The sequence below is a fragment of the Pteronotus mesoamericanus genome, unplaced genomic scaffold (genome assembly GCF_021234165.1).
Source record: "Pteronotus mesoamericanus isolate MK-2021 breed Mesoamerican mustached bat unplaced genomic scaffold, CSHL_Meso_final contig_221, whole genome shotgun sequence".
Lineage (NCBI taxonomy): Eukaryota > Metazoa > Chordata > Mammalia > Chiroptera > Mormoopidae > Pteronotus > Pteronotus mesoamericanus.
Genome location: NW_026555092.1, coordinates 141134 through 154158, shown reverse-complemented (window position 1 = coordinate 154158; position 13025 = coordinate 141134). Strand labels below are relative to the sequence as shown.

At 54.0% G+C, this 13025-nt stretch overlaps 1 protein-coding gene across 3 annotated transcripts in view; it reads left to right on the top strand.

Moving 5' to 3' along the window:
• The window catches only part of UBR4 (ubiquitin protein ligase E3 component n-recognin 4), a 118541-nt gene extending 106561 nt beyond the window's left edge, over nt 1-11980 (top strand). For all 3 annotated transcript variants that reach the window (XM_054571646.1, XM_054571645.1, XM_054571644.1), the window contains 6 exons: nt 397-522; nt 1614-1808; nt 4583-4807; nt 7887-7977; nt 8649-8811; nt 11590-11980. In XM_054571646.1, the coding sequence (XP_054427621.1) occupies nt 397-522; nt 1614-1808; nt 4583-4807; nt 7887-7977; nt 8649-8811; nt 11590-11654 (865 nt within the window). In that variant the 3' untranslated portion in view covers nt 11655-11980. The remainder of the gene's footprint in view (nt 1-396; nt 523-1613; nt 1809-4582; nt 4808-7886; nt 7978-8648; nt 8812-11589) is intronic.
• The last annotated feature ends 1045 nt before the right edge of the window (nt 11981-13025 follow it).

The following is a 13025-nucleotide window of genomic DNA, read 5'->3' as shown; positions in this document are numbered from 1 at the left end:
CCAGACGTCTGTTAATGTCACCAACGTGGGCAGCTTGTCCAGGGCCCTGAACTTGGAGGGGTGGGACTGCCAGCCCTGAAGTTTTAATGCTGTTCCTTAGTCTCCGGGGGAAGGGTGCTCCACCTCACACCATTTGGGCCCCAGAGCCATTCTTGCCACGTGACCAGGAAAATATATGTGGCTTTTGGCCCGAGGCTGGAGAGAGCAATGTTGCTTACCTGAAGCAGTGAACCTGCTTGTGCTCTATCGGTTGCATATGGCTAATTGTCTGTGTAGAGCCGGGGGCATAGGCTAACTCCCCTAGCAGCAGCAAACCCTTCTCCACCCCACTTGCCAGGTGCCTGGTTGCCAAATGAACTCTGACAGTCATTCGTCCCCGCTCTCCTCCCCATCCAGGTTGGCTCGAGGCCGGGAAGAGTGGGAAAGTGCAGCCCTCCAGAACGCCAACACTAAGTGCAATGGGCTCCTTCCGGTCTGGGGACCTCACGTCCCTGAATCCGCTTTTGCCACTTGCTTGGCAAGGTGAGTGCTGAGCATTTTGCGTGGTAGGAAAGGGGATTCCCAGGAGATGGGAGAATAGCTGTCAGCCAGCCCGTGATGAGACCATTTCCAATTGTCTTCATTGGGAATCCGTGTCTCTCTGCTTGCTGGCAAGGGGGGCTGTTTGGAATAGAAAGGAACCCTGCTGAGAGAGACCAGCACCCTCAGCATCTGGTGCACCATGTAGAATTTCTAGTTATCCACTACTTCTCCTCCTTTGTTGACCTAAGGACATAAGACATGGCATGCCTGACTTGATCCTCGAGGCCAAAATTTCCCAGGGTTCACTTCTGCAGTCTGTGCCTCTGAGATTTAAATAATAAAAAGTAATAGCTTAGTTACATGGGGAAGATCAAGCCCTTCCGAGGCCTGCCTTGTCCTAAAATCCAGAGTAGAGGAGCTGAAGCTTCCGTGAGGCCCCGACCGCTCACTGATGCCCTGTGGGGTGGTGCCACGCCCCAGGTCCTCACCAAAAACAGCAACCTGGCAGTAATGACAATGAAAGTAATAATAGGCAACACTGAAGTCCTTATCATGTCTTATTGTTAGACATACTCCACAGATGAAGAAATCGAGGCACAGAGAGATTGAGGAACTTACTTAGGGGCACGTAGTTAACAAGAAGCCTAATAGATTGCAGTGTAAATTGATATAGAAAAAACTTTTATTTGGAGGTTGAGGAGACGATTCTTATGAATAGATTTCCTTGTTAGAAGGAATAAGTTGTACCTTTTTTCTTCCAAAATGTACTTCTAGATATGGTTACAATGTCTTGTGACATTGATCCACCAAGAAATGAGTCCCTCAAAACCAGTGGTTTCTTATTAAAGCTTGGAGAACATCACTTTCAGTCAGAGCAGAAATGCAATGACCTCTGCTTTCTCTTCCTAGTAGCCCCGGTCCTTGTCCTCAACTCCCCCTTTTTACTCCGCCGTTTGTATGTGTAGCCTGTGCTGGTGTTGGGGAAGGGGTTGCCAAGGGGGGCTCTGCCTTCCCCAGGGGGTTTTCCAGCAGGAAGGTTGCTTCCCTTTCAGCATTTGTTCTGCTTCCCCCCGCCCCCCCACCCCAACCAGGCACAACACTTACCTCCAAGAATGCACAGGCCAGCGGGAGCCCACATACCAGCTGAACATCCACGACATTAAACTGCTCTTCCTGCGCTTCGCCATGGAGCAGTCATTCAGCGCGGACACTGGCGGCGGCGGCCGGGAGAGCAACATCCACCTGATCCCGTACATCATTCACACTGTGCTTTACGTCTTGAACACGTCAGTACCTTGCATCCTGCTGGGCAGCATCCGGCTGGCCCAGCAAGGTCTCCCACTTTTCCATATTTGCCCCCGTTAGTTTCAGAGAAAATGTCTGACCAAAGGCAGCCTTTGCTAAAGTAGGAGTGCTCACCTGTGGCTTTTAGGTGACCCCTTTCCCCAACTGTCCCGTCTCCCACCCTGGGCAGCCAAGGGCTGCATCTCTTAACTGACCTCAGCACAGAGGGGACAAACTGGGAGAAACCAGCCCATCAAAGCTTCGACTTCGACGTAGCCTCTGCTTCCCTGTGCAGGACTCTCTTCCCTTGGATGGGGGTAGGCTGTGGGTGGGAGCTACACACGGCCCCTGCAAGGGGCTGCAAGGCACTGTGGGTGAGGGCTTCTCATCTAGGGGATGCAGGTAAGGGTTTCACATCTGGGAAACGTCCCAGAACCCGTTTCATAAATGGAAACTGGACTTGCTTCCCCTGTTTTCTCTTCACTGAGTAATCCTTCTGGCAAGTGTGAGCGGAAAGGAGGGAGTGTTAAAGATTATCTGGGACAGTCAACTGAGAAGGAAGGCAGCCAGGAAAAGTTAGAGTTTTATTTTTATCCACATGTACAGTGTGGACTAGGTTCATATGTAAAAGTGTAATTTTAAAGAAGCACTTAGGGGTAGAGAATATTTTTTCATTCCACCCCCAAATTTCCAAAGCAAATTAAGAGATTTAATATACTTTAGCTCTTAGATTTGGTTTATTAAATGGTTTCATATTTTAGGCCCCACACTTCTAGCAAGAGTCCTACATATCTGTTGGGCAGAGAATTCACAGGCCGTATACAGTCCACCCAAGGCAGCTGCGGTTCAGTTTAGGAAACAGGACAATCTGTCTCTTGTCCTTTCTGGTCTTCTCTCCGCAACACTGTTATCTTCGGCTTCCCTCCTATTTCCTTGTGAGTTAAAAGGCTGACCTCCAGACCACAGGCTTCATTGTTAAACAGATGCACGGGCGGGTCTCCATCAGCGCATTACATCATCTGCTAAACTGTTTAGACTGTCAGAAGAAACACCTGCATCGCTGACAGCGCAAACGTTCCCACTGTCCAAACCCTGCTTCGGGCCTCAGCAGCGCTAATTACGTGTTTGCAGCCTCTGACCGAGCCCTTGGCTGTTGCAGAGACATGTCTCTCCTTGGCAGCCAGGAGGAAGAGTGGACTGCCCCGCTCTCCTGGGGGGAGAGTGGACCCACAGGGACAGCATGATTTGCCCAGCAGAACAGAGCCAGTGATTTCAGGTGTCCGTCTCTCACATGCTGGACGTTGAAACTCCTGCTCACGTTTCCTAGTTGGCGAGGGAGTTGTCTGTGTCATGGTTATCTTGGTCAGTTTAGGCTGACCTGGAAGCTTTGCAGAGAGGCACTATTTCTCGTCCACAGACTGCCTCCTGAGCTGGTGATGTCATTTCACATCGGTGTAAGCTTGGTCCCCGGGGCTGGGTGAGGGCCGTGGCTGCCTTTGTCTATTAGGGCAAGTATGTGACACTGTGGTCCAGAGCGGAGCTGAGCAGGGCCTGCGATGGCAGGAAGCCTCTGATTCCCAGTCATGGAAAATCAAGTTGAGCACATTCATCTGTCCGTTGGTGCCATTCTTCGGGAGCAGGTGTCCCGGCACCGCCCCTCCCGCTTCCCCTTAGTCCTGTGTCTGCAGTGCCCTCTGCACACCTGGAAACGGATTCTTGCGGCTCCTAGTGCTGTGTTTTGTTTATCCGCCCTGTCCCCCATGGAATTAGGACAGGGTATCAAGCACTCTTGTCCTGAGAGCACCATTCAGGGTCTCGGGAGAGTGTAGGCAGAAATGCCCAACCAGCGCCGGTCAGGGAGCCCTTGCCACGGCTTCATTGTGGAGGGGAGACGGGGAGTTAACGTAGCCGGACAGGCCCTGGAGCCAGATGGCCTGGGTTGAAAGCCCAGTTCCTTCATGTCCTAGTGTGTGACTTTGGGCAAACCATTGACTTTCTATGCACTGTAGTTCCCCCATCTGTGAGGTTGGGATAGTGCTGGCACCTGTTTCATGGTCGTCGTGAGGATTAAATGAGACAGTACACATGGGGCTCTTAGAATGGGGCCTGGCGTTAAAGTTCGTGATCGTCATTCTCATTGCAATTTAGACAAGGGTGAGAACAAGCAGCAGTGTTTGCCTGGATGAAGTTCTTCTGATGAAGGAGATAAGGGCAAAGGCACATAAGAAAACACACAAAATAGCAAGCCATGGAAAGCAACCGGATGTAAATGGAATATGAACCACTTAGCTCTAATAAGACCACGCAGAGAGAGGGACAGTGCGGGCGGTGGGCTTCGAGTCACAGAATCTGGAATCATATTGACTCCCATCACTTACTGGCTTGGTGACATCAGGAAATCACCTCATTTCTCTGGGCTTTGGGTACCATGGTAAAAAAGTACTAGCTGTCACCTTCCAGAGTTGTGAGGACACTGACGGTGGCGTGTTTATGAATGTGCCCGACCTGCAGGACCCTCAGGAGCCGCGAATTTGGAATTGTGTGGGAGCTGAGCCGGAGGTGGGAAGGGGCCAAGGAAGCTGCCACCAAGACGGACTGGGATGGGCAGCAGTAGCACTTGGAGAGGGGTCAGAAGGGTAGTCTAGGACAGGTGGCAGCGTTCTAGCATCTGAGCGTTCGAGACTCTGAAGACGAGAAGTTGAGACAGCCGCCTCCACTCCTGCTGCTGGCCCCTGGTGTCTACCCTGGTTTCAGCACGCCCTTCTTTTTCATTCAGAACCCGCGCAACTTCCCGAGAGGAGAAGAACCTGCAGGGCTTTCTGGAGCAGCCCAAGGAGAAGTGGGTGGAGAGTGCCTTTGAAGTGGACGGGCCCCACTATTTCACGGTCCTGGCCCTCCACATCCTGCCCCCCGAGAAGTGGAGAGCCACGCGAGTGGAAATCCTGCGCAGGCTGCTGGTGACCTCTCAGGCCCGGGCAGTGGCTCCGGGAGGAGCCACCAGGTTAGTACCCGCTTCAGGAAGCTGCCTCCTGCCCCCTGTTGCCTGAACTGTGTATTCCCAGTATGCGAAAGCTGCCTGGCAACGCGCGTGTGCCAAGGGAAGGCGTGCTTGTTTGGCTCTGTCATTGGTCCTGACCCATCTCAGTTTGCGCCACCAAGAGTCTAGGCCCAATGGCTGGCAGGTCCCTGGCCACCTCTGGTTCTGGTGTTTAGCCCCTAGAAAGACAGAGCCAGGTTCACCTCTGGAAAAGTCCAAGAAGAAACTAGTCAGGCACAGGTGAGCCTACTGACAGGGAAGAGATTCGGGCCTCGGACTAGGCAGGCGACGGGTCTCCCTGTCTGCGGGTCTGGGTGCAGATGAGGAGAGCCTCTGCGTGGCTGCAGTTGGGGATTTTCTTTTCTGATCTCTAGAAGCTTGTTTTATCCCTCCTTGGTCACATTCCTGTTGGCGTGTCCTTGTCACATTCCATAAACTATTCTCCTTCCTCTTCTGTTGATGTGTTCGCCTCCCAAAAAAGGAAGTGGTCTTTGTTTTCATGACCTTGTGCTGTGATTTGGGTCAGACGGGAGGTGCCTGGAGAGAAACATCTGCAAACAACAACAGGAAGCCCTTGAGATGCCCACGTGAATTGCCACACACTCGGTGGACTTCGTGGGCACCACTCTTGGCTCACGGTGGCCTTGGGCAGTCTCTTCCTGCCCTGGGCTACAGAGCAGGGGACGGGTCTGTCAGTTTGCTTCTGCCACTCAAGGGAAACCTTCCCTTCTGGAAGATCTGACCTTGGAAGTCTGCTCTCTAGGATCTGAGGGAACGTTTCCACGTCTGTAGGCCAGCGGGGAGCTCAGGAGTGCCAGGCCCCCGATAGTGACAGACCAGGCAGGAACACCCGAGTGCCTGAATTGGTGCACCTGGTCTCTTCACTTCCGTGGGCTCCGATTTATCTGATGTTGCTAGTCCAGGCACCTCACGCCTGCAGGGAGCCGAGGTTGGCGCTCTGCTGTTGAATCAGGCCAGTACCCGTGTCTTTGAGTAGAGCAGGAGGGGGCGAGTCTTGTTAGATTCCTATCTAACCCCTGCCCCCACTCCAAACATTAAGTTAACCAACTGCTGGAATCGCAAGTTAGATCTGGTGGGTGCTAAGTCGCTGATAAGCCAGGCTGGCCTGCTTCCATGGCACATAAAGTGGCTCTGTACTGGGCGCAGTCTCTTGGTGGCAGGTGTGAAATCTGAGCCCACAGGAGCTGTTTTGCTTCAATTAGGAGACTGGAATTCATTACTGTCCCGGGTAGTTAAGGAAAAGCCGATTTGGTCACAGCTTAATTAGGAAATCCAGTGTGAGCTACACTCATGAGTTGCCATTTTCTCCATAGCAGTTTAGTCACCTTTACTAATTAGCCTTAAATAATTAAGTTGGGCAGGGTCATTCAAGATTGCTGCTTACCAAGACAAAACAGCCGCAGCGGAGGGACCGCCCTTGGTGTGGTGCGGGGCAGGAGCAGGCTGGCGGGGGGCCGGGCGTTAGCAGGGCGCTGAGACGCGCTCCACGGAGCAGCCGGGCTGGAAGGACACTTGGAGGGCGTCATCCCGCTCACGGGGCAGTGTGCGTGCGTTACACGGCGGGGAGGTGGTGGCAGACACGGAAGCACAGCCCTTGGACTCTGCACCAGAGAGGTCGGCCTCCACCGCGTGTTCCGTGCTCGCGGAGGATGGGTCCTCCGCCAGGAGCTCGAGTGCTGAAGCCTGGGACGTCCTTGTCACCCTGACTGCAGAGAAACGGATCGTCGTCCCGACTCCGGGGCCCACTTCACAATCACTCTTGCTTTCAGCAGCGGCGCCCTCACGTGCGGCAGGACGGGGAGAGAGAGGGCGCTTGGAGGGCTTCGCAGGGAGAGGTTACAGGAAGCGAACTTCAGCAGTTGGAATTCTCTCATCTCATTATTCACTTTTGTTGAAGAATTTACATATACTGACTGTGAGTGCAGGTGGCCTGTCCTGTGCAGTGCTGGCCCGTCATGTGAGGCCCACACAGTGTGGTTGTGGCTTCTGTGACAAAGAACACCCAGGCTTGTCTTTTATGATTTGTACGCACACAGCACGTGCACACGCACACGCTGATACTAAATTCTAGTCCCCGCAGTTATGGCCTCTGTTCCAGTGTGTTCCAAGGCGAGAACCTCCATGACGAGTTCATCCAGCCTTCCTTACTAGAGAGGTGAAGCCAGTTTGCAGACAATGGCCCGTGTAGTCTTGGCTGGTAGAAACTGAATTCTAGCCCCGATATGTCACTCCCTGGGCAGAGAGGAGTCTGGTCTTTTCTGTGTTTCACAGTGTCTCTGCCTGGGTTAACCATCCCTCATAGCAGGAGCGTCTGCTGGGGGGACAGTGGACCTTGTCGCCGGCAGTCCCAGGGTTCAGGGGCGCTGGCTGGCCTTAATTCTCAGCCGCATCATGGATTAAGCAGAGGCGATCGATACTGGGTAGGAACCAGCGGGTGTGGTGAGCAGCCCGGGATTACCCGGCGCTGGGAGGCGGCAGGCGGGGGCGTGCTCCAGCCTGGTCAGCGCCACCGCCTTCCTGCCGGCTCCCTGTTCTCTGCACAGAACGTGGCTGACCAGGTGCTCTATCCCGTGGCTTCAGGTCTGCTGACTAAAAATTCTCACAGTGGGAATGTGACGACTGAGGGAACCATGTTTCCTATTTCACTTATCAGATCCCAACAAGCTCCCGTGGGGGCTGAGCACAGGAACACGTGAACCCGTGGCCTTGCTTTGAGGAACTGCAGTTTTTGTGGCCATATCGCAACTTATGTCTCCCTTTCTTCTGATTTACCTTGATTTGGAAGAGGGTCCATGCTACAGGGGAGTATTTCATGGACCCTTTTTGTAGTAAATAAACCACTACGTCCTGCGGCTTCAGAAGTTCCTGCCCACAGCCCCTTTTTTCAGAGAAGACAGATGAGTGGCTGGAATGGAGTGACACAGATGATTGTGACTCTTTCCTTGCTCTGCCTGTGCCCTGCTCTGTCCTGGGAGGACCCTGCCGGGGTCTGCATGACATGCAGTCGGATCTTCTTTTCTAGGCTGACGGATAAGGCAGTGAAGGACTACTCTGTTTATCGCTCTTCCCTTCTCTTCTGGGCCCTTGTCGATCTCACTTACAACATGTTTAAGGTAAGGACGCCATCAGAGGCTCGGTGGGTGGCTACAAGGGTGTCCTGTGACCTGTGCTGCTGGCTCTGACCCTGCCTCAGTGGCAGGTGGCTGCTCCCCACTGGCCTCCGCCCGGAAGCCTACACCCCACTGTGGGAGGGGTTCACACCAGCCCAGACCCTCCGTGTCCCTGCTCACTCCTGTGTCCCGCTGCAGACCCGCTGCTGCAGGAAAGTCTTCCCTCCTGAGTCACCCTTTGTTTGCTGCTGTCCCCTCAGTTTCGATAAACTCCATTGCCCTGTTAAGTATGATTTATGCCAGCCCAGCTTACAGTAGGACACGCCTCTCCGCCTGGAAGGAGTCAGAGGGTTTGGGGTGGTTCCTTTTTTATAATCTGAATGAAACAGCTCAATTAAGGCATCTTGACAATTCCCTTTTCTTTGGGAAATGCAGGGGTGACGTGTGTAGGGAGGAAAGAATGCAGTCACCTGTTGTAGCTTGTAGGTCCAATGACATAGTGTGTAATAAAGGGGCTGTAAGAGGAGTGAAGTGAAATTTTGTTGTTCCTGGAAGAACTTCTCATGCAAGGGAGAACTTGCATGAAGAGGGGAGGGCTTTCCTTTCTGCGGACTAGAATGCCCGCCTGGGGGCGTTGTTATCCACCCCCGGCCTGTCCCTGCTGGCTCTTGCAGAAGGTGCCTACCAGCAACACCGAGGGAGGCTGGTCCTGCTCCCTAGCGGAATACATCCGCCACAACGACATGCCTATCTGCGAAGCTGCTGACAAAGCCCTGAAGACCTTCCAGGAGGAGTTCATGCCGGTGGAGACCTTCTCAGAGTTCCTCGACGTGGCTGGTCAGTGGCAAGGTTTTGTCTTTCAAAGGTCTGCCGCAAAACCCCTGTTTGTCTCTGTGGGGTTGGCCATAGCTTTTATCTTCACATATCAGAAGAAAAGCAGGTGAGAACTAGCCAGTCAGCCACCAAACTGCATGGGAGAGATAGGTACATGCCGAGCCACTCATCACAAGAGCGGTGCTATGACACTCATCGGGGACTTGCTGTGTTCCAGGCACTGTGCCGCTGATTGTCCTCAAGGCAGCCCTGTGTGAGGTGGGAACTGTGGTCATCCCCACTCTGTGGATGGGTAACCGAGGCTCTGAAGTTTCCAGTGGGACACAGCTGCAAAATTGTAGATCCCCCTTCTGAATCCTGGCTTTTTTTTTTTTTTTTTTTTTTTTAAGATTTCATTTATTTTTAGACAGCGGGGAAGAGAGGGAGAAAGAGAGGAGAGAAACATCAATGTGAGAGACACATTGACTGGCTGCCCCTTACACGTCCCCAGCAGGGGGCCTGGCCCATAACCCAGGCCCGTGCCCTGACTGGGAATCGAACCAGTGACCTGTTGGTCTGCAGGCCGGCACTCAGTCCACTGAGCCGCACTAGCCAGGGCCTGATTCTTGGCTTTTGATGACAGTTCAGGGAAGGAACATGGAGCTCACCTGTATTCCTCCTGCCTCTTTTTTTTAAAGATTTTATTTATTTTTAGAGGAGAAAAGGGGTGGGGCAGAAACATTGATCAGTTGCCTCTTGTACACACCCCGACCTGGGACCGAACCCACAGCCCAGGAACGTGCCCTGACCAGGAATCAAACCAGTGACGTTGTGCTTTTGCAGGATGACACCCAGCAAACTGAGCCGCACCGGTCAGGGCCCTCCTGCTGCTTCTGTCACAGCTGCCGCTGGGGAGATGGGGAAGATTTCAGTGCTGATTCTTGCAATAAATGATAAATATCAGAACACCAGAGCAGAGAGCATCCCTGATCGTGAGACTGGGGCCACCTCTGAGCTCTTGTCACGCGAGCCATCCTCAGACAGCCCTTCATCCCGCAGCCAGTAAAAGTGTAGCTCACCGTCCTCTCCTGCGTACAGGTTCCTCTCACAACGCATGTGTCCTCTTAGCTGCAAACACACTAGAGATTGTTTGGCTTTCGTAACCAACATCAGATGAGCACAGAGGGAGGTGACTTGGGTGGCCGCCTGGGAGAGCCTGCCTCGGGTGACAGGTGCGGCACCCTCTTGGGCCCCGGCACTGTTGTCCATCCACGGCCGGGCTCCCAGACCCGAGGCAGAGGGACCACACCTGCCTGCCTGACTCTTCGTGAGCTTGTTTTATTGTCCCACGTGCACCTTCCCAGCCTGACTTTTTACCTAAGCCGCTTCCCTTGCTTTCTTCCCAGGAAGTGACCGCTGACCGAGAGCAGGTAGCTTGTGTGCTTGTGTCCTCAGGGCCGAGCACTGTGCCTGTCACCCAGGGATCTGGTGAATGTCTGAACAAAGGCTGTCAGAGTGAATGTGAGATGAGTAAAGAAAGGAGGCAGGCAGGGTAAGGGAGGTGTCTGCCTCGGTTCAGGGCTCGGCGTCTGCCCTGGCAGCAGCACCCTGGCCGGAAGCAGGGGAGGGTGAGGGCCCAGTGGCAGGGAGGCTCTGTGGCCTTCACTCCGAGGTCAGGTTTTCACAGTGTGACTTTATTACTTTGTTTAAACTGGTAGAAAATTCCAGAACATCAGACACACCCTATTTGAATGCAAGGACAAAAACACTCTCCAAAACCAACAGGCGATGATTGGTACCACTCTTCCTGCGTCGCGCTGATGCTGGGAAGAGGACTGCAGTTTGTGTGGTGCCCGGCCCTGGGGTTAACAGCTCCACGTTTGTTAAACGTGAGCGCCCTGTCCTGGCCAGTGTGGCTCGGTTGCTTGGACCATTATCCGTAGACCAAAGGGTCATGGGTTCAATTCCTGGTCAGGACACATACCTAGGTTGCAGGTTTAATCCCTGGTTGGGGCATGTACGAGAAGGCAATGATCAATGTTTCTCTTTCACACTGATGTGTTTCTCTCTCTCTCTCTCTTTCTCTCCCTCCCCCTCTCTGAAAACAATGAAAGATGTCCTTGGATGAGGATTAGAAAAAATAAAATGTGGGCAACCTGCTTGGTGACGGGGGTGGGGCAACAGGGGACCTGATGCTAATGGCGCACCTTCTGTACATGGGGCCCTTTCACGCACATGGCCTAATTTATCCCCCGCAGTGGTGAAACCAGGGCTCGTCGCTGTCCCCATGTGATGGCTAAAGAAACGGAGCTCCTGAGTGTCAGCAGCTTGCTCAAGGTCCCAGGACTAGTGGCCAAAGCTCAGGAACCCAGGGTCCTACTACCCTTCTCTGCACCTCCAGCCCTCCAGGTCCCTTTGAGAGTGTGCTGGGGTCTGTGGACACTTCTCTTCCAGGAGACCCCTCACCCCCCATTTACACTCAGTCGCATTGGCCCTGCAGGCCCCTGCTCTGGTCCCTGGACCCGGGTTAAGAACTGCTCTGGGCAGACCATGAGCAGCCCCTGCCACTGTCGCGCCCGACGGAGAGCAGTGCCAGAGAGCAAACGGGGAGCAAACACCCCTCCTACAGAGCAGGGCTGTTTGCTCCGTGACTGTTTGCCCAGTCACTGCCGACCTTCCCGTGAGCAGCTGTCAGAACTTGCTGGAGTACAGTGTGTTCTCCTCGTGGATGCAGCAGCCGTGACTCAGTGGGGCTGGGGGCTATGCATTCCTGCCCCTGACCGGCCTCTGTCTCTGCTCCAGGTCTGCTCTCAGAAATCACCGATCCAGAGAGCTTCCTGAAGGACCTGTTGAACTCAGTCCCCTGACGTCCCGCGGAGCCACTGCTGACCGACTGAAGCTGGCTGGCCTTCCACCCCTCTGTGCTCTCCCTCCTGTGCATCGCCTCCCCACAGGATGCTGCATCATGACTCCTCCCTCCTCCCCCCCTCACCTTTTCTTGGAGTGGCTTGGGGTTTTTAGGCTTCCTGTTTTATCTTGTGTGTGTGGTGCACTAGCTATGAAGTTGTCTGTAACCCAAGCCATCGAAGGACCTGTACATACCTAGGAGCCATGAGTTGTCCTGGCCAACTTAATACTTGAGTGTGCACATCTTGAGAAATAAATGAATGACTTAATACACATTGAAAAAGAAGGTGTTGACTGCTGCTTAAAATCATCCTTAGTGATACTGGCCAAATACTTTTCCTTGGCTGCCCAGCCCTTTCCAGTGCCCGCACAGGAAGACTGACATGTCAGAATCGCTGTCTCGGTGCCTCTTGTTGGCACCAAGTGGAGCCAGTCTGTTTTCGGCCAGCAAGTCGGGGCACCGCATTTGATGAATATGATCTTTCCTAAACAAACCGCTTGGCCTCTCTTAATGTTTTGGCCTTAAGAGCTGGAACCCAAAGACACATGGAGCCCGATGCTTTTCTAGTCCTCGGCTGAAGGCAGGCTCAGTGCAGTAGGGCAAGTCTTTCTACAACCAAGGCATCGGACGCTCGCCTGCCAGCTGCGGATTGGGAATCCTTTGGTGACTTCTCTTCGGGGTTGCGCGTTAGGAGAGGGCCTGGGGTAGACCTACCATCAACTCAATTGGCAGCTGCTCTTTGCCGCACACCTTCTCACTGCCAGGCCCAGCGTGTGTGTGTGTGTGTGATTTCTAGTCTTTCTGACAGCCCTGCGGCAAAGGGTTACTGAACCAGCATCGCTGGCCAGTGGCTGCCGGCCAGCAGCTACCAGGGTCACAGGTTTGTGCCTCTGAAGCCGTGTCCTCAACCACTGTGGCTCCTGTCCCTGGGGGCTGTAAGACCTGCTTCCCAGGTCTGTGGGAAGCGGCCCTCTCACTAGTGAAGCAGCAAGACTCCCGAGCGCCTCTCCCCAGGTTTTAGGGCACGGCTGACCCAGAAAACCTCTTGGGGAGGTGGTGCTCACCGACGCCTGTCTCCCGATCTCTGTGGCTGCTCTGCCTGCTGCTTCGCCGAGTGACAGCCGGGGATCCCCTATCTTGATGTCCAGTCTCAGTGGCTCAATCCTCAGGCCAGACCATTTGGAACAGCAGGTGCCTTGGGGCGCCTTTTGAAGACTTCCGCAGCCAGGACTGGGTGTTCCTCCCCAGAGCTCCCGGCGGGGCAGCCACGAGCAGGCGCGAGTGTCGTGCTGGGGCTCGGCCGAGAGGAAAGGGCTTGTTGCAAGAGCCA